Genomic DNA, 19,777 nt, shown 5'->3' on the forward strand with positions numbered 1-19,777 from the left:
CCCATCTCTCCTGCTGGCAGCGCCCTGGGGCTTCTGGCGCTGGCTGCCAACTCGTTCCTGCAACCCCTGGGCCGCGACAGCTCTGCAGACTGCTCCTGCCCTGAGGCCCATGGGAAGCTGGGGGGGGGGGCGATGCCTGTGAGCAGTAGGGTGAGGTGACACCCCCTTCCTGGCCCCTCTTGCCCAGGAGCCAAGGAAGTGCTGCCACCCCCAGCAAAGCCTGCACCCCTCCCCCTCTAAACTCCCCTCCCTCCCCGAGCCTGCACCCCTCCCCCTCTAAACTCCCCTTCCTCCCCGAGCCTGCACCCCTCCCCCTCTAAACTCCCCTTCCTCCCCGAGCCTGCACCCCTCCCCCTCTAAACTCCCCCCTCCCTCCCCGAGCCTGCACCCCTCCCCCTCTAAACTCCCCTCCCTCCCCGAGCCTGCACCCCTCCCCCTCTAAACTCCCCTTCCTCCCCGAGCCTGCACCCCTCCCCCTCTAAACTCCCCTCCCTCCCCGAGCCTGCACCCCTCCCCCTCTAAACTCCCCTCCCTCCCCGAGCCTGCACCCCTCCCCCTCTAAACTCCCCCCTCCCTCCCCGAGCCTGCACCCCTCCCCCTCTAAACTCCCCTTCCTCCCCGAGCCTGCACCCCTCCCCCTCTAAACTCCCCTTCCTCCCCGAGCCTGCACCCCTCCCCCTCTAAACTCCCCTTCCTCCCCGAGCCTGCACCCCTCCCCCTCTAAACTCCCCCTCCCTCCCCGAGCCTGCACCCCTCCCCCTCTAAACTCCCCTTCCTCCCCGAGCCTGCACCCCTCCCCCTCTAAACTCCCCCTCCCTCCCCGAGCCTGCACCCCTCCCCCTCTAAACTCCCCTCCCTCCCCGAGCCTGCACCCCTCCCCCTCTAAACTCCCCTCCCTCCCCGAGCCTGCACCCCTCCCCCTCTAAACTCCCCTTCCTCCCCGAGCCTGCACCCCTCCCCCTCTAAACTCCCCCTCCCTCCCCGAGCCTGCACCCCTCCCCCTCTAAACTCCCCCCTCCCTCCCCGAGCCTGCACCCCTCCCCCTCTAAACTCCCCTCCCTCCCCGAGCCTGCACCCCTCCCCCTCTAAACTCCCCCCTCCCTCCCCGAGCCTGCACCCCTCCCCCTCTAAACTCCCCCCTCCCTCCCCGAGCCTGCACCCCTCCCCCTCTAAACTCCCCCCTCCCTCCCCGAGCCTGCACCCCTCCCCCTCTAAACTCCCCTCCCTCCCCGAGCCTGCACCCCTCCCCCTCTAAACTCCCCTCCCTCCCCGAGCCTGCACCCCTCCCCCTCTAAACTCCCCTCCCTCCCCGAGCCTGCACCCCTCCCCCTCTAAACTCCCCTCCCTCCCCGAGCCTGCACCCCTCCCCCTCTAAACTCCCCCCTCCCTCCCCGAGCCTGCACCCCTCCCCCTCTAAACTCCCCCCTCCCTCCCCGAGCCTGCACCCCTCCCCCTCTAAACTCCCCCCTCCCTCCCCGAGCCTGCACCCCTCCCCCTCTAAACTCCCCCCTCCCTCCCCGAGCCTGCACCCCTCCCCCTCTAAACTCCCCCCTCCCTCCCCGAGCCTGCACCCCTCCCCCTCTAAACTCCCCTCCCTCCCCGAGCCTGCACCCCTCCCCCTCTAAACTCCCCTCCCTCCCCGAGCCTGCACCCCTCCCCCTCTAAACTCCCCCCTCCCTCCCCGAGCCTGCACCCCTCCCCCTCTAAACTCCCCCCTCCCTCCCCGAGCCTGCACCCCTCCCCCTCTAAACTCCCCCCTCCCTCCCCGAGCCTGCACCCCTCCCCCTCTAAACTCCCCTCCCTCCCCGAGCCTGCACCCCTCCCCCTCTAAACTCCCCCCTCCCTCCCCGAGCCTGCACCCCTCCCCCTCTAAACTCCCCCCTCCCTCCCCGAGCCTGCACCCCTCCCCCTCTAAACTCCCCCCTCCCTCCCCGAGCCTGCACCCCTCCCCCTACGACGCTGCCCCCCCACCCCAAACTCCCTCCCGGAGCCCTGGGGAGGCGGGGGCAGCCTCGGGGCAACAGCGGCCCTTAGCCCGCCCCCCGGGGGGGGCCCAAGCTGGCCGGGCCCAGCCTCCCCCGGCTCCAGCCACGTGGCTCCCGGCGAGGGAGGGCCCGGGGCAGGCGCATGGGGAAAGCCAGGGCCGGCTCGGCGCGCAAAGCCGGGGGCAGAAGCCCGGCCGGCCGCCCCCCCCGGGAGAGCGGGGGCCGCGGGCGGGGAGCCGAGGGGCCGGAGCTCGGGCTCTCCCCGCTGGGGGCGCAGCGGCAGCGCTGGCTGCAGTTCCAGCAGCGGCAGCGCCTGACGTGCGAGGAGGCGGCGAGGCTCCTGCTGGACACCTAGTGAGTGCGGGCCGGGCGCTGCACCCCGGGGTCTGCTGGGCCAGAGGGCCGGCTGGAGACGGAGCAGAAGCCCCGGGGCGCCGCTCCGCTCGGGGCGGGTCACTGAGCTTCGCCAGAAGGGCCCGGACCGCGCAGGGGGAGCGGTGCCCGCAGCGTCTCCGTCCCCCTTCGGTTGAAGCAAAATGCAGGACAATGTAGCACTGTAAAGACTAACAAGATGGTTTATTAGATGATGAGCTTTCGTGGGAGGAAGTGGGTCTGGCCCACGAAAGCTCATCACCTAATAAACCATCTTGTTAGTCTTTAAAGTGCTACATTGTCCTGCATTTTGCTTCAGCTACCCCAGACTAACACGGCTACATTTCTATCACTATTCCCCTTCGGGCGCTGCTTTAGCCACGTAACTGACCCCTGAGGAGTAAAGAAGGTGGATTTGATAGGAGCGAAGAGCAAACGTGTCTTGCTCAGTAGCAGCCCACTCGACGGAGGTGCCGCTTTCCAGAAATAGGTTTTGGGTTTTATTGCCGGACTCCCCCAGTCACCGTCCTTGTGATTCGTAAGGGCGATGCAAACACCGGCGTTACCGTGAGATTTTACATGTAGCTGGATCTTAGTGTTTCTAAATGCGTAGCCATGGTTTTAGTAACAATGTGGGAGGCTCCGGTAGCCACACCCAGAGAAGCACAAAGGCTCTGACCCGACAGATATCCCTGCTTTGGAGTCAGAGTTAGGGACCAAGAACAGCTGATTTGTCAGACTGCTTCATTCGCTTCAAAAATACTTTCTTGTGTGTGTCTGCAGTTTCTCAGCCCAGAATCTCTAACCCGGGTCACCTTTGCTGTACTTGAAGCCTGTCTATATTTTTCTGCAATGAAGTAGTCCTATTGTCAGCAGTTTTACAATACTATATATTGCCTTCTGTGGAGCCACAGAGTTTATTTTCTTCCCATGGAATGTGTGGGCTGTTCCTCTTAATCTGCTCGGCTGTATCTACACTGGCATGAACTTCCGGAACTGCTTAAAACAGAATACTATTCCTTTTTCAGTTTTTCCGGAAAAGGAGCGTCTACATTGGCAGGCTGCTTTTCCAGAAAAGCCCTTTTTCCGGAAAAGCGTCTGTGGCCAATGTAGACGCGCTTTTACAGAAAAGAGACCCGATCGCCATTTTTGCGATCGGGGCTTTTTTCCGGAAAAGACTACTGGGCTGTCTACACTGGCCCTTTTCCGGAACAGTGTTCCGGAATAAGGACTTATGCCCAAGCGGGAGCAGAATAGTTTTTCCGGAACAGCGGCTGATTTTGTACAGTAGAGCGTCGTTGCTTTTCCGGAAATTCAAGGAACAGTGTAGACAGCTCACAGCTTATTCCGGAAAAGTGGCTGATTTTCCGGAATAAGTGGCCCAGTGTAGACACAGCCCTCATGTTTCAGGGACCTCACATCAAAGGGAAGTAAAAATCTTCTTATCCCGTTCTCTTCTGTTGTCTACACACTATAGAGACACATCTACCACGCCCATATTCTAATCCATCCGAACGTGTTTGTAATATAGCTGTATTTTTGTTATTTCCCAGTTCACGCAACTGATTATATGAAAAGAAAGGGACTTGGTATCTTTGTGAGGAACCTTGCATGTTGATTTAGCTGGGTTACCATGGCAAAGTCCTAGGGGAGAGAGAGAAATGCATAAAATCTGTGAGTGCAGCTGAGAGACTTCAAAGACACATTCAAATGTTTTAATCAGAGAACACTAGAACTGGAAAGGACCTTGAGAGGTCATCAAGTCCAGTCACCCGCCCTCGTGGCAGGACCAATAGGTTTTAAGAGCAGGTTTGTCTAACCAGCTCTTAAAAATCTCCAGTGACAGAGATGGAAATGCCACAACCTCTCTGGGCAGTTTATTTCAGTGTTTAACCAACCTGGCAGGAAGTTTTTCCTAATGTCCAGCCTAAGCCTCCCTTTCTGCAGTTTAACCCCATGCTCCTTGTCCTGTCGTCAGAGGCCAAGGAAAACAATTTTTTTCCTTCCTTGTAACACTAACACCCTTTTAGATACTTGACAACCACTACCACGTCCCCTCTCGTCTTCTCTTTTCTAAACTAAACAAGCCCAATTCTTTCAGTCTTCCCTCATAGCTCATGTTTTCTAGACCTTTTCTTTAAATGTGCTGCCCAGAACGGGACCCAGTCCTCCAACTGAGGCCTGACCAGCGCAGAGTAGAGCGGAAGAATGACTTCTCGCGTCTTGCTCACGACACTCCTGTTAATGCCTCCCAGACTCATGTTTGCTTTTCCTGCAACAGTGTCCCACCTTTGACTCATGTATAGTTTGTGGTCTGTTAATTAATTAAAACTACTTAAATCCTACTTATTGCCTCTGTGTCCAGTTTTAGAAAAGGCAGGCAGTTAGCAATGCTTTCTCTCTAGTAGGGACATTAATGGGTAACCAAGTGGTTCAATGGGTGGAGGGCTGCACTAGCTCTGTTCCCTCCCCCACCCGCAGGACTGTCAGCAGGGGCAGCTGTGGCAGCACATGTGCAGGAACCAGGGTGGCAGTGGCAACCCCTGCATGGGGGTTAGGAGCCGTGGTGGCAGCCCCCACATGGGGCCAGGAGCAGCCCCTGCTTGCAGCAGGGCCACTCTAGCCCAACCCCCCACCCACTTGTCTTTAATTGGTTAAATGCAGTGTCTGTGCCGCGTTTAATTCTTTCACCAATTACACGGGATTTTACATCCCTACTCTCTAGAAAGAACATCAGCTTGGAGCAGAAATGGTGGGAACATGGGAAAGTTCTATTCTGAACGTCACTGTGCAATCCTGATTATCATTTGACTGAAGTCTGCGGGTGAGATTTGCACTTAGAACTTGGACATGTGTTTGAGGGAAGGTGGGTCTGCTTGAGCCTGGCCCCCATTGCTACGTAAGCTGAGTGGATCATGACGCTGGCAGAGCTGACTGTAACGCTGCAGAATCTCTGTGCATCCTTGGATATGAAAAGTCTGATAATGAACCCTCTGTGTGTGTGTGTGTGTGTGTGTGTACCTTTTCTCCATGCAGTGAGTTCAGAGGCTTGGTGAAACACACAGGAGGCTGTCACTGTGGAGCTATCCGCTTTGAGGTTTGGGCATCAACTGATCTGCATGTTTTCAACTGCAAGTGAGTGGTTTTTATGTATTTATCCCGCCTGTGCCCCCTGTCTGAATAGCCATGCACTTTGCCTTTCTCTAGCACTTCCCACCTAACCAGCTCCAAGTGTTTACCAAACAGAATTCCAGTGGAAGTTCAGATAGCAGCGGGACAGATGTCTTATCTAGTTTCTGTAGGTTGCATCCCTGGCTGAGTTCAGAGCCACCACGAGGTCAGTACGTGTGATTTTAGGGACTGGTTCTGCAAGTGCTCAATGTGCCGAGTACCTGAGAAAAGAAGGAGAGCGCATTTCTACTGGCAGGGCCGCACAGGGGGGTAGCATTGTGCTTTCGTTGTGCCCTGGCTGAAGCTGTGGCGAACGCTGCAGTTGTCTGGAAGATAAGCTGTGCTTGGGAAATGGGAGACTGGCAGTGTTGGGATTACAGGCTTCTTTACTGAGGTTGCTACTAGGTGTGTGATTTCACGTAGTTGCAGCAGTTGGTTGAGGATGGGATCTGCCTCTGATAGGTCAGAATCAGAGCACGTTCAGAAAAGTCCAAGAAGTTCCCAGGTTTTGAACTTTGTGGAGCACTAGCTTTGGCGCTATTTCAAGGGCCAATGAAATCCAGAAGAGAAATCCCATTGCCGTCAACTGGATTTTTGGATCAGCGCTATCTGGGTAAGTACCAAATGTCCTTCGTGCAAGTGGAAATTCAGGCCAGAGTGACTTGTTCCTTTCCGTTTGGGAAGATGTGATGATTATTACATAGTCTCCAGTTAATGATCACACAGACTTCCTCTGAGGGCCTGGAACATCAGTACACTTATACCTCAGTTTCCTCAGCACACAACAGAGACAGGAATCCTGCACATCTTGTAGGGATGCTGTGAACCTAAATACGTTTCCTATTTGTAAAAAGCATACTGAGATCCTGAATGGAAGGTTCTAAACCCACACAAGGAATTGTATTTAGTGTTATTAACGATATCTTACATATGTACAGCATTTGCCTGTGGAAGCCTTTTACACACTTCCTATACGTACAGGAACCACTTCCCCCGCTACTAGAATGTAGCTATACCTGGAGTAAAACATGGCAGATGTTTAACAGGATTCTTCACAACCGGGAGAACAGAGTATCAGTGCCACAGGGGACTGCAGAGGGAAGTGTAGGTAAGCAGAGTGCAAAACTTCCACTGGAATTCTGCTCTAGTCTCATGATTCACACTCGTGCTCATACAAACGTTCTCAAGTTTGTAATGACCGGAAAGGCTCAGGACCTCTACTTCATACGTCATCCAAATGCTTTAAACAGCAAGCACGGGCACTTCGATCCTCCTATCAAACGGAGAACACATCACACCATCAGCATGTGGGGAGGGATATATATTCAAATGTCGGTATGGCCTTTCTCTAGACTCAGAACTAGTTTCTTTCTAGCCCAAATGTCACTACCAGTCGGTTTCCCTTATTTGCAATGTATTTAATCTTAGTACCATTGGGATTAAGTTGGCAAACTCTGGCCTGTAAGACTACATGGGTTTCTCAAGGCCACAGGTTAGCATTGATCTATCCACAGAGAGTTGTACCATGGAGAGAAGACTGTTATATAGCTCTCAGGCCTGGTCTACGCTACAGTGGAAGTTCTAATCAAGATATGCAACTCCAGCTACGTTAATTATGTAGCTAGAGTCGCGACCTATCTTAAATTGAGTTTCTGCGCTATCTGCACAGTGGGAGGCTGATGGGAGCAAATACTCGTATCAGCTTCCCTTACTCCTGTGAGAAGCAGGAGTACCAACATCAATGGGGATGCCCTCTGAGTTTGACTTAACGGGTCTTCACTAGACCTGCTAAATCAAACTCCGGAAGATCGACAGCGTTCATCTTCCACGTAATGTAAACATGGCCTCAGTGCAGATAAGCTTACTTTCCATATTGCAGGGAAATATAAGCCTTTAGACCAGGGGTTCCCAACCTGGGGTATGTGTACCTCCAGGGGGTATGAAAAGCTTGTCAAGGAGGTACGGGGAATATTTGGTAAATAACTAGATTATCCTAATTGAAATATTCCAAAAGTAGTAGTGTTAGTGAAAAAAGTTGCGGATTCTAGAGCCTAGAATTTATTTCCTTTCATATTGAATAGGGTGTATGGGAAGGTTTACTAAAAGCCAAGGGGGCACGGGGACCGAAAAAGGTTGGGAACCCCTGCTTCAGACTGACTGCATGTCTACACATAGTTGCAGTCTGTCCACTCCCTTTATTCACTCTGATGTTTGCAATGTTGTTGTGGACACATTGGTCCCAGGATATTAGGAGCGAGACAGCATGGGTGAGGTCACATCTTTTATGGGACCAACTTCCACTGAATCTCGTCTCATAGCCAGGTAAAATAATTCTAGCTGTCAGTGCAATCTAGCTTGGTGAGAGCTCTTTACTAGTTGCAATTGTTACATTGCAGGGTATAGCTGCCCAAAGCCTCATCACGTGTCTCTGTTTTTCTTTCCCCTCCTATAGCTGCAGTATCTGTACAAAGAAACAAAACAGACACTTCATTGTTCCGGCTTCACACTTCAAGTTGCTGAAGGTAGGTTAGGGCACAGGAGGGCACTGGGGGCGGGCGCCTGTCCGAGCACTTGATTCTGAAAGGTCCCAGAAGTGGGCAGCTTTGAATCTTAAATTTGCCTGTCTGCCTGGAGAGATAAAAAGTCCCTTCGGAGCCAGGCTGTGTCTCCGATTGGGACATTCAGTAGTGGCAGCAGCACCAGGTAAACGTTACATTGATGGCAGCAAAGTGCATGGCCGTCACACTCCTGATCTCAATGGAGCCAGAGCTCGGCCCGGTGACTGGTCCGGCTGTGGCTTGGATCCAAGCGCATTGCTCTCAAACATTCTGCCTCGATTTTAGCTCAGCTCCAGGTTCCTGTAACTTGACCATCGACTTAGCGTTTTAAAATGTTAATTCTTACCAGGGCATCTTCCAGGTTAGGCTCTTGGATTCCAAGTTTTTGAGGACTGTGGCTTTTAGATTAATTTTCCTTATATTCGCCCCATTTAATTTGATTTTCTTTTGTAGTTGGATGGACTCTGATAATCACATTAATCCCTCCATTGCTTCTGTGAGGAACCCTTCCCCTGCGTTATGTTTACTGTGGAGCAGTTAAAAGAAACCTAAGTGCTTTATTATAGACCGTCTGTAACAGATAGAATGGGTGGTCTATAATAAAGCACTTAGGTTTCTTTTAACTGTTCCACAGTAAACATAAAATGGGCACTGAGTGGTCAGCAAGTAAAGCCAAGACAATTGTTAATCAGAGGGGAAAGAAGTGCAAGAAAACGAAGCACGCAGGGTAGAGAAAGGAGATTAACACGGGAACTGAGTAGCAAGCCAGCAGTACTTTTAACTCTAACTCAAGTAGAGATACAGAGGGTGGGTTTTTTTAGACTAGTCTTAATTAGGCTTATATTTTTGTGCCTGAAGTTTCACATTCGTTAGTTACAAGCCTGTGGAATATAAGTGATAAAAAAAAATCCATTTCTGGGTACTTGTCAAACCATGGTGTATTTGTTTTTGTGTAGGGTGCAGATAACATTACAACATACACCTTCAACACCCGCCAGGCCCAGCACACCTTCTGCAAGACCTGCGGTGTGCAGAGCTTCTACACGCCTCGTTCTAACCCAGACGGTTACGGTAGGTAAGCAGAACAGGGACGAGAGCTGGTAGACATGGCAACACGCATTCACCACCAGCTGCAGTTGTGCAGTGATCATGGTGACCAAGTTCATAGCACAATCGTGCATCATGCCACTTGCTTCTAAAGTACTGAACATTCGAAACTTTCAACAGTGGCTCCTTAATGTGTAAATCTGAATTGTGGCCCAGGGGCCACTGTCCATGGAAGGTTTCTTACCTGGGTAAACCCCTCTCTCCTCCCTGGGATACTCGGGAGCAGGCCACGCTCCGTGTGCCTGGGCACCGGATGGTTTTAACGTAAGAGGAGATCCTGTGTACCCCAGGGGGGATGTTGATAGTTGGGGATCCCCTGTCCACCCCCTTGCTGCACTCTCTTGCTCCTAAAGCAGCTGGCCCCTGTACACACTTACTGGTGTGCCTTGGAAGCCTCCAGAAATAAACGTATTCCAGTAATAATCTGCATCTAACTCCAAAACAACAATTATACAGCTGATGGATGCTATTAGAATTAACCCACCTTTTCTTAACAACTTAAAGAAACAGGGTTCATAGACTCATAGACTCATAGACTTTAAGGTCAGAAGGGACCATTATGATCATCTAGTCTGACCCCCTGCACAGTGCAGGCCACAGAATCTCACCCACCCCTCTTAGAATAATCCTCTCACCTATGTCTCAGATATTGAAGCCTTCCAATACTTTGAAGGCCCCAACATGCAGAGAGTCCTTCAGCTGTGATCTGTGCCCAATGCTACAGAGGAAGGCGAAAAACCTCCAGGGCCTCTGCCAATCTACCCTGGAGGAAAATTCCTTCCTGACCCCAAATATGGCGATCAGCTAAACCCTGAGCATGTGGGCAAGACTCACCAGCCAGACACCCAGAAAGTTCCCTATAGCAACTCCTATCATCCCTCCATTGACCTATTTCCAACTGGAAATGAATGGTCAATTAGTTACCAAGATCATGTTATTTCATCCAACCATCCCCTTATCATAGAATCAGAACTGGAAGAGACCTCAGAAGGTCGTCAAGTCCAGCCCTCCGCTCTAGGCAGGACCAATCCCAACTAAATCAACCCGGCCAGGGCTTTGTCAAGCCGAGACTTAAACACCTCTAGGGATGGAGACTCCACTACTTCCCTAGGTAACCCATTCCAATGCTTCACTACCCTCCTAGTAAAATAGTTTTTCCTAATATCCAATCTGGACCTCTCCCACCACAACTTGAGACCATTGCTCCTTGTTCTGCCATCTGTCACTACTGAGAACAGCCTCTCTCCATCCTCTTTGGAACCTCCCTTCAGGAAGTTGAAGGCTGCTATCAAGTCCCCCCTCACTCTTCGCTTCTGCAGACTAAACAGACCCAAGTCCCTCAGCCTCTCCTCGTAGGTCATATGCTCCAGACCCCTAATCATTTTGGTTGCCCTCCGCTGGACCCTCTCCAATGCGTCCGCATCCTTTTTGTAGTGGGGGGCCCAGAACTGGACACAGTACTCCAGATGTGGCCTCACCAAAGCCGAATAAAGGGGAATAATGACATCTCTGGATCTGCTGGCAATGCTCCTCTTAATGCATCCTAATATGCCATTAGCCTTCTTGGCTACAAGGGCACACTGTTGACTCATATCCAGCTTCTCATCCACTGTAACCCCCAGGTCCTTTTCTGCAGAACTACTACTTAACTGGTTGGTCCCCAGCCTGTAACTATGCTTGGGATTCTTCCGTCCCAAGTGCAGGACTCTACACTTGTCTTTGTTGAATCTCATGAGATTTCTAGTGGCCCAAACAAACAAAGTGAATAAAATCAATCGAAGTGCACAGAAACAAAGGAAACTTCTCGAAGTGGCATTTACCCTGCCACCATGTATCCCACCCCAGAGGGGGCCCTCCTCTGGATCTGAGTCCCAGACGCTTGCGTGGGGCATGCCTGAGGATCTGCAGCTGGGGTGGAGATGGCCCTGTGCAGGGTGTGTGTGTCAGTCCAGGCAGCAACACCTGCAAAATCCCTCTGCCGCTGGAGCAAGCCCCACCGAATGCCAGCGGCTCTGGTTTCCTGGGCCGATCGCTCTGCCTCTCTGGGCCCAGAACCAGTCTGTCTTCTGTGCAGGCTGCACTTTCCCCAACAGCCCCAGTTACTCACAGTGCCTTCTGTGCAGGCCCTCCCCTGCCACAGGCACCTCCAGGGACAATCACCGCAGCCCCTGAAGCAGCCTGCTCCATCCAAGCCCCAGCAGGCTCTAGCTTCCAGAAGTAGCTCCTGGCCTGGAAAAGGCTCCACACCGGCAATCTGGCTCCTCCCCCCAAACTGAATCCCCTACTCTCCCTGCACTGCCTGAGAGAGCAACAGTTTCCCTCTCTTTTCCCAAGGGCTCATGGGAGTTGTAGTCTCTAGGGTGAGATTACAGCGCAAAGGATCCTCCCAGTAACAGTCAGAGGCTCCTATAGTAAAAGGAGCCTACACCTGCTGCAGCTGTAGGGACAGCATTACCACCTTCTCAGATGCACTGTCCATGAAACAGAGGAGAGCTCGCCTTGGCTTCAAAGGGAGAGTTTCTCTCTCTCTCTTTTCCCTTTTCTCCAGGAATTGCTCCCCACTGCCTGGATGAGGGCACCGTGCGCAGCACCACCCTCGAGGAGATCAATGGCAAGGAGTGGGAGAAGGCGGTGAAGGAACACAAGACCATCAGGAGCATGTCAAAGCCATGATGTAGCCTCTGTGCACAGAAATACACAGCTTAGAGCACCGACACTGGCAGGCCACCATGTAACCACTTAGGTCGAGCTCCCCGCGGCCGAGCTGCTAGGGAAGTTTCTTTTCTTTTGCTTTTTTAAATAAATCGCTTGTGCTGCCTGCTGCCCCCCTTTCATTTTATAGTCAGTTGGCAGGCCACACCTTTCCTAGCCTACCCCCCAGCTGGGATTTCTCCTCTGCCGTATTCTGACACTTGGGCCCTGTTCAAATCACATTGGTCAGAACAAGGTTCTTACCTCGGTTGCATGATTCCACCACAGTCTTTGGCTAGTGCAGACACATCCCAGTTGTGGTGTTATCTGGTTTGCACAACTGCACCACACGAAGTAATGCCTCCCTCCCAGGGAAAAAAAAGCTCTGTTCTTCTAAGCCTTCCATTGACTTCACTGAAGTTACTCTGGGTTTAGAGCTATTCCCGGACGTCGACGCTGACGTAACAGGCTCAGACTGAGCGAAATTCTTAGCTTTAACTTTAAACACGAGAGTAATGCCCCTGAGGTTAATGCATGTGCCTAAGTGCTCTGCTGAATAAGGATGGACTTGCTTACGGGCTGTGTTTTTAATACCGAGAGTACAGTTCTGGCCTAGTCTCTTTCTAAGAGCAGTGTCTGAGAGGGTGTTGGGGTTTGAGTAAGGGATGAGGAGCCAGGAACTTGGGCTCTGACCCTGGCAGATTTACATACCTATCTCTACAGATGCTGTGAGTAATAACTGATGATGAGAGCAGAGGGCTGTATAAATGCTGAGTATTTAGCTTGCGCCAGGGTGACAGTCCTTTCAGATTCCAGTTATTACTAAGGTCTCTGTGTAGACTTAAAAATTACAAATATTTGAAAACTGGCTTCTCTGTCACTTACCTGCTGAATGTGCAGGCTGGAGAACCCAGAAACCCCCTCCCCCCCGGCAAGCTAAGAAGAAGGGGGCAGCTGTTCAAATGGTACATCAGGAATTTTTAGGTCTATATATTTAGACTGTCAAAGAACTGGCTGGCGCCTTTCTCACTTGTAACTTCATTCTTACACCTGCACATGCTGGTGGAAAACAGGTTCGGTTCAGTGGCTCTCCGAGACTTTGGAAGCAAGAATCAATGTTCGTGTTTCATGAGGTCCAGTCCAGAGTGAAGCTCACACCACAGGATGGCTGGGAGACTCGAGATGGAAAGAGCAATAAGATTTCAGTGCAATTATAATACTGTGTCATTTTAAATATTTTATTCCTAAAGTTTTGGCATTTCAGAGTCAGGAAGCCAGCCCTCCCTCAGCAGCAGGAGGTCCGGAGCGGTTTGGCGTTACAGCCAGAGGGCTGTGAGGATTCTGGTTCAAACCCAAGGGACAGTATCTTTGGACAAATCACTGTTAGTGCTTGACCTTCACAGCAAAGGAAAAAGGGTAAAAGTCAGAATCACGAGGTGGTGATCGGGGCTTGGTCTCCTTAGGGAGACCTGTTGGTAAAGCCTATACAGTACATGATGTATCGTAAATATCTCCACGACTCTATTTCCCCACTAATCAGACTCAGAGCAGTCGGATTTGCTGGTGGTCTAAGACCACTGACGCTATTACAAGGGGACAGTTCAGTAAGTGGTGGAGCCAGGCAAAGGGAGTCCAGAGGGAGGTAAATACCGTCTGGTTCTGCAGTCCGAAAGCTGCAGGGCACACAGGAGGTGGAGTTTGGTCGTCTCCTTGAGACAGCGAGGAAGAGCTTTCCGTAGTGCTTGGTTGGGCAGAGCCACCCTGTCCTTTGGCTCCCGTCTCGGTCTCTCAGTACCCCTGGAAATGCGTCTGATTCTCCTTTCCCCTCACAGAAGGGCAAGTGAATTGATCACCATAAAGCGTGAGAACAGCAGGTAGACGTGGCGGAACCAGAGCAGCTGGCTGTGATGGCACCTCATGGCTCGCTAGAAAGATAAAAACATGCCAGACAGCATTAGCCCTTCCAAGGCCCCTCAGCAGACAGGCCTGCCCGTAGCGCTCGCTGCTAGCTTCGCAGTGGAACCAGTCTCCAGGCCCCCCAAAGCCCAGCAGAGGCAGCTTAGCAGCAGCAGGCGTCGGACTAAGCTCAACCAGCGCTAGACTGAAACAACGGGATTATTGGCAAGTGGGTGCAGGTGACCAGAAGTTGCTAGTTGAGGCCCATTTCATGCATTTACAGGACTGCTGGGGGGCAGGGAGGCAACTACCCTGGGCCCAGCAATTCAAAAAGGCCTGGGGCTAGCGGCTGCCACTAGTGCGGCAGGAGTGGTGCCTGGACCCCATGCCCTTGAAATGCTATACAGTGTGCTCCAGGTGGGACTGAAGGCCGGGCGGAGGGGCACCGTGTGGCCCAGGCGGTGCTAAGGGGGAGGGGGCACACTGCAGTCTGGGTGGGAGAGGCTACACTGGTCCGGGCGACGCTCAGGGAGAGGGCGCACACTGTGGTCTGGGCGGTGCTGAGGGGGAGGAGGAGCACTACAGTCTGGGCGGAGCTTGGGGGGAGAGGATACACTGGGCCGGGCGATGCTGAGGTCTGGGAGGGAGGGGGCACACAGCAGTCCAGGTAATGCTGAGGGCTGGCTGCCTTCTGGTAGTGGGGGGCCAAACCTCCCCACAACTTTGCCCAGGGGCCTGGCAAGCCTGTCAGTCCCCCTGTGCATTTATGACATGCCAGTTGGAAGGTGAGTGGGAAGGGTGGACTCCAGGCTCGAGCAGCACAAGTAACCAGTGGTGCCCTTCTGGCTTGAATTATCGGAGGTGTTTGGGGAACTTTCTGCCGTCCCCTCCCAATGCGACAATGCGGTGGGTGTTGCGTGTGGGTTAGCAGCACTGCTGGCTCTGTAACGTTGAGTGTACGGCGGGGGGAGCACAGATTTCACACAGCAGAATGACCCAATGTTGGCCCTAGGACAGGGCAACTTGCCAAGAGCCTGCTGACCCCACTACTCATGCAGTGCAGGGAGCAGACCAGGACAGGATACTGCAGGCTGGGAACTGTACTCTCTACCTACAGTTGCTGTATCAAAGATAAGGCCAAGTCTACACTAGGGGTGTGTCTAAACTACATGCCTCCGTCGACGGAGGCATGTAGATTAGCCAGATCGGCAGAGGGAAATGAAGCCGCGATTAAAATAATCGCGGCTTCATTTAAATTTAAATGACTGCCCCGCTCTGCCGATCAGCTGTTTGTCGGCAGATCGGGGCAGTCTGGACGCGCCACGCTGACAAAGAAGCCTTTCTTGATCGACACAGGTAAACCTGGTTTCACGAGGCATACCTGTGCTGATCAAGACAGGCTTCTTTGTCTGCGCGGCGCATCCAGACTGCCCCGATCTGCCGACAAACAGCTGATCGGCAGAGCGGGGCAGCCATTTAAATTTAAATGAAGCCGCGATTATTTTAATCGCGGCTTCATTTCCCTCTGCCGATCTGGCTAATCTACATGCCTCCATTGACGGAGGCATGTAGTTTAGACGTACCCTAGGGGAGAAAGTCAACCTATGATACGCAACTCCAGCTACGTGAATAGTGTAGCTGGAGTCGATGTACCTTAGGTCAAGTTTTTGTGGCATCTCCACTCCATGAGGTCGATGGGAGAAACTCCCCCGTCGACTTCCCTTACTCCTCACGACCCGGTGCAGTACTGGAGTTAATGGGGGTGCCATCAGTGGCTGATTTAGCAGGTCCTTACTAGACCCACTAAATCGAACCCAGGAGATGGATCTCTGCAGCATGGAGACAAGCCCTAAGTGTACACTTTGGCCGCCTAAAGTCTAAGCTGCAAAGCTGCAACCCCGCCATTTGAATGACATATAGCGCAACTGGTCTCGACAAGCAAATAGTCCTAAAAGCAAGTCCACGACTGTCGGGAATGTGCAATTACCCTCCATGGGCAGCACGTGTATTAATAAGTTTTACACTTTGGGTTGAAGCCCCCTCAATGATTCTGAAATGCCCCACCCGGTGGGGCGGGAACAATGCATCTCACCTTGGCTCGTTCAGACTCCTCCTTTGTTAGTATGAAGAGAACATCCCGGGATTGGAGGCAGCTAATGGGCACGTCCAGGACGGAGATGTACTTCCGGAGGAGGTTTACTGACTTGAGTGCAAGGACCCGGCACCCTGAGCAGAGAAAGAGGAGAAAGAATGCAAGACAGTTACAAATGCACGGCCCCGCGGGGGTAGGCACAGCCGCCAGGCTCCTGTCTGTCTGCCCCCCGGAGTCCAAATTCTGTCTACCTACTTTTGGGCCGTGCAAATTTCTATTCAGTTCTCTCTGCTTCTTAGCTCTTCTGCTGAGGTCAAACACGGATTCCCAAGAAGACCCTGGGTCTGAAGGGTGAATGTCTTATTACAACCTCGGTTCTTTCTGAACTTGGGCCCAGCACTGTTCCCATGGGAAAGACTGCCAACCCTGTCTCGTGCAGGTAGTTAGACAAGGACCCTCGGTTCATTTGACGGGACAGATGCTTTGCTGCAGAAATGAGTGTTTCCGGGTTCAAGGAGGACTGCATCAGCTCTTATCCCAGGCAGGTGGGTTCATGCTAGCCATCTCCTGGACGTTTGTCCTGCAGGAGTGAAAGGAGCATGAAGAACGGGGGCTCGTTTCTTTCCCCTGTGTCTAAGGACTCTCTGAACTCAAAAGTTAACAGGTGAATTTATTTCATGGCTAACCTGTGTTTGCTGATGGTGCCATTAAGGAACCGGAGCTCTTTGGAAGTACCTGGAGATTACCTGCCACTCCAGAGGCTGCAGTTATGCTCCCTGATCAGGCATTTGAGAGTGACAGATGAGAACGGAGTCATCGTAGGATTTGCAGTCAGATGCAATGCACTGGGCCCCTGCCGTCTGAATGAAACCGGGAAGGGAGGGCGCAAAGGGAAGGCCGAACTGTCACAAAGTCTGTGTCGCTTTAACCCCGGAGACGCCAAGACTGCATGTGTCATGCTGCTGTCGTGAGGACTGAGCTCCCTCCCCCTTGGCCGCCTGCCCTGACGCGGCCCGAGGATCACAAAGCGAACAAGAGGGAAGTGGGAGGTTCTCTCACAAATGGGAGTCGCTCCCCGTTTGCTGAGGCTTGACTGACTCAAGACGGAGAGAGAAGAGACCCCCTCCTCCTGAAAGACCCCAGGGAACGTGCATTTGCCATTCTTGGGGGGCTGCCCTTGTGCTGTGAGTTCTTACTAAGCGGCTGGGACACTCCCACTGATTTCACACGTTAGTTTCACTAAAACCCATCCCAGTGGCTCAGGGCCAGGGTGGGAAAGCAAGAGCTCTTGTTTGTGCCCAGCGCGGGCTAGCTGTGGGTTTCCCATAGAGACAGGGAGAAGCCACGCAAAGGTCTCCACGGTGGAGAACGAGGGAGCAGCCTGTCAGTATGACGTTTAGAAGGAAGCTGTGGAATATTCTGAGGACCAAAGAACGGAGACGAAGCAAGGCCCCCAACTTTCTCCAGCCTCACAAATGAGGTGGTGCGTGTGCTTGACCCTATTCCTACGAGTGGCACCACCCCACTTCCTAGTTTTGCTCTTATTTCATCAGAGGTCATCAATGAAAGAACATGGCCTTTTCCTTTCCTACACCCTCCTTCCAGGCCCCTCAATTCCTCTTCCTCTCTCCAAAGGAAAGGTGAAGGGATTTTCCCTACCGTACCTCCTCTATTTCCTTTTCTACAAGAACCCTAATTGTTCCTGCTTTTGCATTAGACCCCGCTGATGAGATGATTTTCTGCCTAGGTTATGACCAAAGCTTGGCCAACACAATCTAACTAGATCAGCATTAACCTCTCTCCCAGCCTTCTTTCTGGAAGGGTTTGCAGCTGCATTGCTCCCGCGGGCTCAGTCGCTGGCAGGCTCGAGAGAGCAGAGAGAGCTCTCAGCAATACCTTCCGCAGCTTTGGGGGCAGAGCTAGTGGGTCAGAGGGCAATGGAAGGTTTCTGCCCTAACCCAATGGCACTAGAGTAGAGAGTGCTCCAAGGTAGCTGATCTGGAGTTTTCCTAGAAGTTCGCAAGCTGCTGCGGGCTCTGAGGTGAGGGAGGAAGGCTGAGGTTAGTCTGCACTGTAGCAGATAAGGCAGAGTAAATATCGTCTAGATTAAGGAGATTGTTGATACGGACATTAGAAAACGAGCCAGGTCCTAAAGAGACGCTTCCAGCAGATGGCGCTCTCCAATGGTAATCGCAGATGGAAGAAAGCAGCCCCCAGCTACTAACTAGAGCTCCAGTGAGCCAGCCATCAGCCCCCAGGTACTAACTAGAGCTCCAGTGAGCCAGCCATCAGCCCCCAGCTACTAACTAGAGCTCCAGTGAGCCAGCCATCAGCCCCCAGCTACTAACTAGAGCTCCAGTGAGCCAGCCATCAGCCCCCAGCTACTAACTAGAGCTCCAGTGAGCCAGCCATCAGCCCCCAGGTACTAACTAGTGCTCTAGTGAGCCAGCCGGCAGCCCCCAGCTACTAACTAGTGCTCTAGTGAGCCAGCCGGCAGCCCCCAGCTACTAACTAGTGCTCCAGTGAGCCAGCCGGCAGCCCCCAGCTACTAACTAGTGCTCCAGTGAGCCAGCCGGCAGCCCCCAGCTACTAACTAGTGCTCCAGTGAGCCAGCCATCAGCCCCCAGGTACTAACTAGAGCTCCAGTGAGCCAGCCATCAGCCCCCAGGTACTAACTAGAGCTCCAGTGAGCCAGCCGGCAGCCCCCACGTACTAACTAGAGCTCCAGTGAGCCAGCCGGCAGCCCCCAGGTACTAACTAGAGCTCCAGTGAGCCGGCTGGCAGCCCCCACGTACTAACTAGAGCTCCAGTGAGCCAGCCATCAGCCCCCAGCTACTAACTAGAGCTCCAGTGAGCCGGCCGGCAGCCCCCAGGTACTAACTAGTGCTCCAGTGAGCCGGCTGGCAGCCCCCAGGTACTAACTAGTGCTCCAGTGAGCCAGCCATCAGCCCCCAGCTACTAACTAGAGCTCCAGTGAGCCAGCTATCAGCCCCCAGCTACTAACTAGAGCTCCAGTGAGCCGGCTGGCAGCCCCCAGCTACTAACTAGAGCTCCAGTGAGCCGGCCGGCAGCCCCCAGGTACTAACTAGAGCTCCAGTGAGCCAGCCGGCAGCCCCCAGGTACTAACTAGTGCTCCAGTGAGCCAGCCATCAGCCCCCAGCTACTAACTAGAGCTCCAGTGAGCCAGCCATCAGCCCCCAGGTACTAACTAGAGCTCCAGTGAGCCAGCCATCAGCCCCCAGGTACTAACTAGAGCTCCAGTGAGCCAGCCATCAGCCCCCAGCTACTAACTAGAGCTCCAGTGAGCCAGCCATCAGCCCCCAGGTACTAACTAGAGCTCCAGTGAGCCAGCCATCAGCCCCCAGCTACTAACTAGAGCTCCAGTGAGCCAGCCATCAGCCCCCAGCTACTAACTAGAGCTCCAGTGAGCCAGCCATCAGCCCCCAGCTACTAACTAGAGCTCCAGTGAGCCAGCCATCAGCCCCCAGCTACTAACTAGAGCTCCAGTGAGCCAGCCATCAGCCCCCAGGTACTAACTAGAGCTCCAGTGAGCCAGCCATCAGCCCCCAGCTACTAACTAGAGCTCCAGTGAGCCAGCCATCAGCCCCCAGCTACTAACTAGAGCTCCAGTGAGCCAGCCATCAGCCCCCAGCTACTAACTAGAGCTCCAGTGAGCCAGCCATCAGCCCCCAGCTACTAACTAGAGCTCCAGTGAGCCAGCCATCAGCCCCCAGGTACTAACTAGTGCTCTAGTGAGCCAGCCGGCAGCCCCCAGCTACTAACTAGAGCTCCAGTGAGCCAGCCGGCAGCCCCCAGCTACTAACTAGAGCTCCAGTGAGCCAGCCGGCAGCCCCCAGGTACTAACTAGTGCTCCAGTGAGCCAGCCATCAGCCCCCAGCTACTAA

General features: G+C 53.2%; 2 protein-coding genes across 3 annotated transcripts in view; one reads left to right on the forward strand and one right to left on the reverse strand.

Moving 5' to 3' along the window:
- Positions 1–2,019: 2,019 nt before the first annotated feature.
- Positions 2,020–12,011, forward strand: CENPV (centromere protein V). Of its 2 annotated transcripts, none has more exons than XM_089772147.1 (5): positions 2,020–2,339; positions 5,394–5,492; positions 7,981–8,050; positions 9,043–9,161; positions 11,742–12,011. In XM_089772147.1, the coding sequence occupies exons 1-5, from the start codon at positions 2,128–2,130 to the stop codon at positions 11,764–11,766; spliced, it is 525 nt and encodes a 174-aa protein (XP_089628273.1). In that variant the 5' UTR covers positions 2,020–2,127; the 3' UTR covers positions 11,767–12,011. The 2 variants fall into 2 exon arrangements, with proteins under 2 accessions (XP_089628273.1, XP_075760477.1); XM_075904362.2 differs by having other exon boundaries at positions 2,092–2,339; positions 9,043–9,157.
- An 848-nt stretch (positions 12,012–12,859) lies between these two features.
- PIGL (phosphatidylinositol glycan anchor biosynthesis class L) overlaps positions 12,860–19,777 on the reverse strand; it is a 100,031-nt gene continuing 93,113 nt past the window's right edge. Inside the window, exons 6-7 of the mRNA XM_006138745.4 lie at positions 15,873–16,006; positions 12,860–13,809 (exon numbers count right to left, since the gene is read on the reverse strand). Of these exons, the coding sequence (XP_006138807.4) occupies positions 13,711–13,809; positions 15,873–16,006 (233 nt within the window). The 3' untranslated portion in view covers positions 12,860–13,710. The remainder of the gene's footprint in view (positions 13,810–15,872; positions 16,007–19,777) is intronic.

This window comes from Pelodiscus sinensis, chromosome 21, assembly GCF_052426305.1.
Source record: "Pelodiscus sinensis isolate ZL-2025 chromosome 21, ASM5242630v1, whole genome shotgun sequence".
Classification (NCBI taxonomy): Eukaryota; Metazoa; Chordata; order Testudines; family Trionychidae; genus Pelodiscus; species Pelodiscus sinensis.

Bases quoted from the DNA above. Each gene is read 5' to 3' on its own strand.
- CENPV (XM_075904362.2), top strand. From the start codon at position 2,128: ATGGGGAAAGCCAGGGCCGGCTCGGCGCGCAAAGCCGGGGGCAGAAGC. The intron at 2,340-5,393 runs GTGAGTGCGGGC...TTCTCCATGCAG, and splicing joins AGGCTCCTGCTGGACACCTA to TGAGTTCAGAGGCTTGGTGA. The intron at 5,493-7,980 runs GTGAGTGGTTTT...CCCCTCCTATAG, and splicing joins CTGCATGTTTTCAACTGCAA to CTGCAGTATCTGTACAAAGA.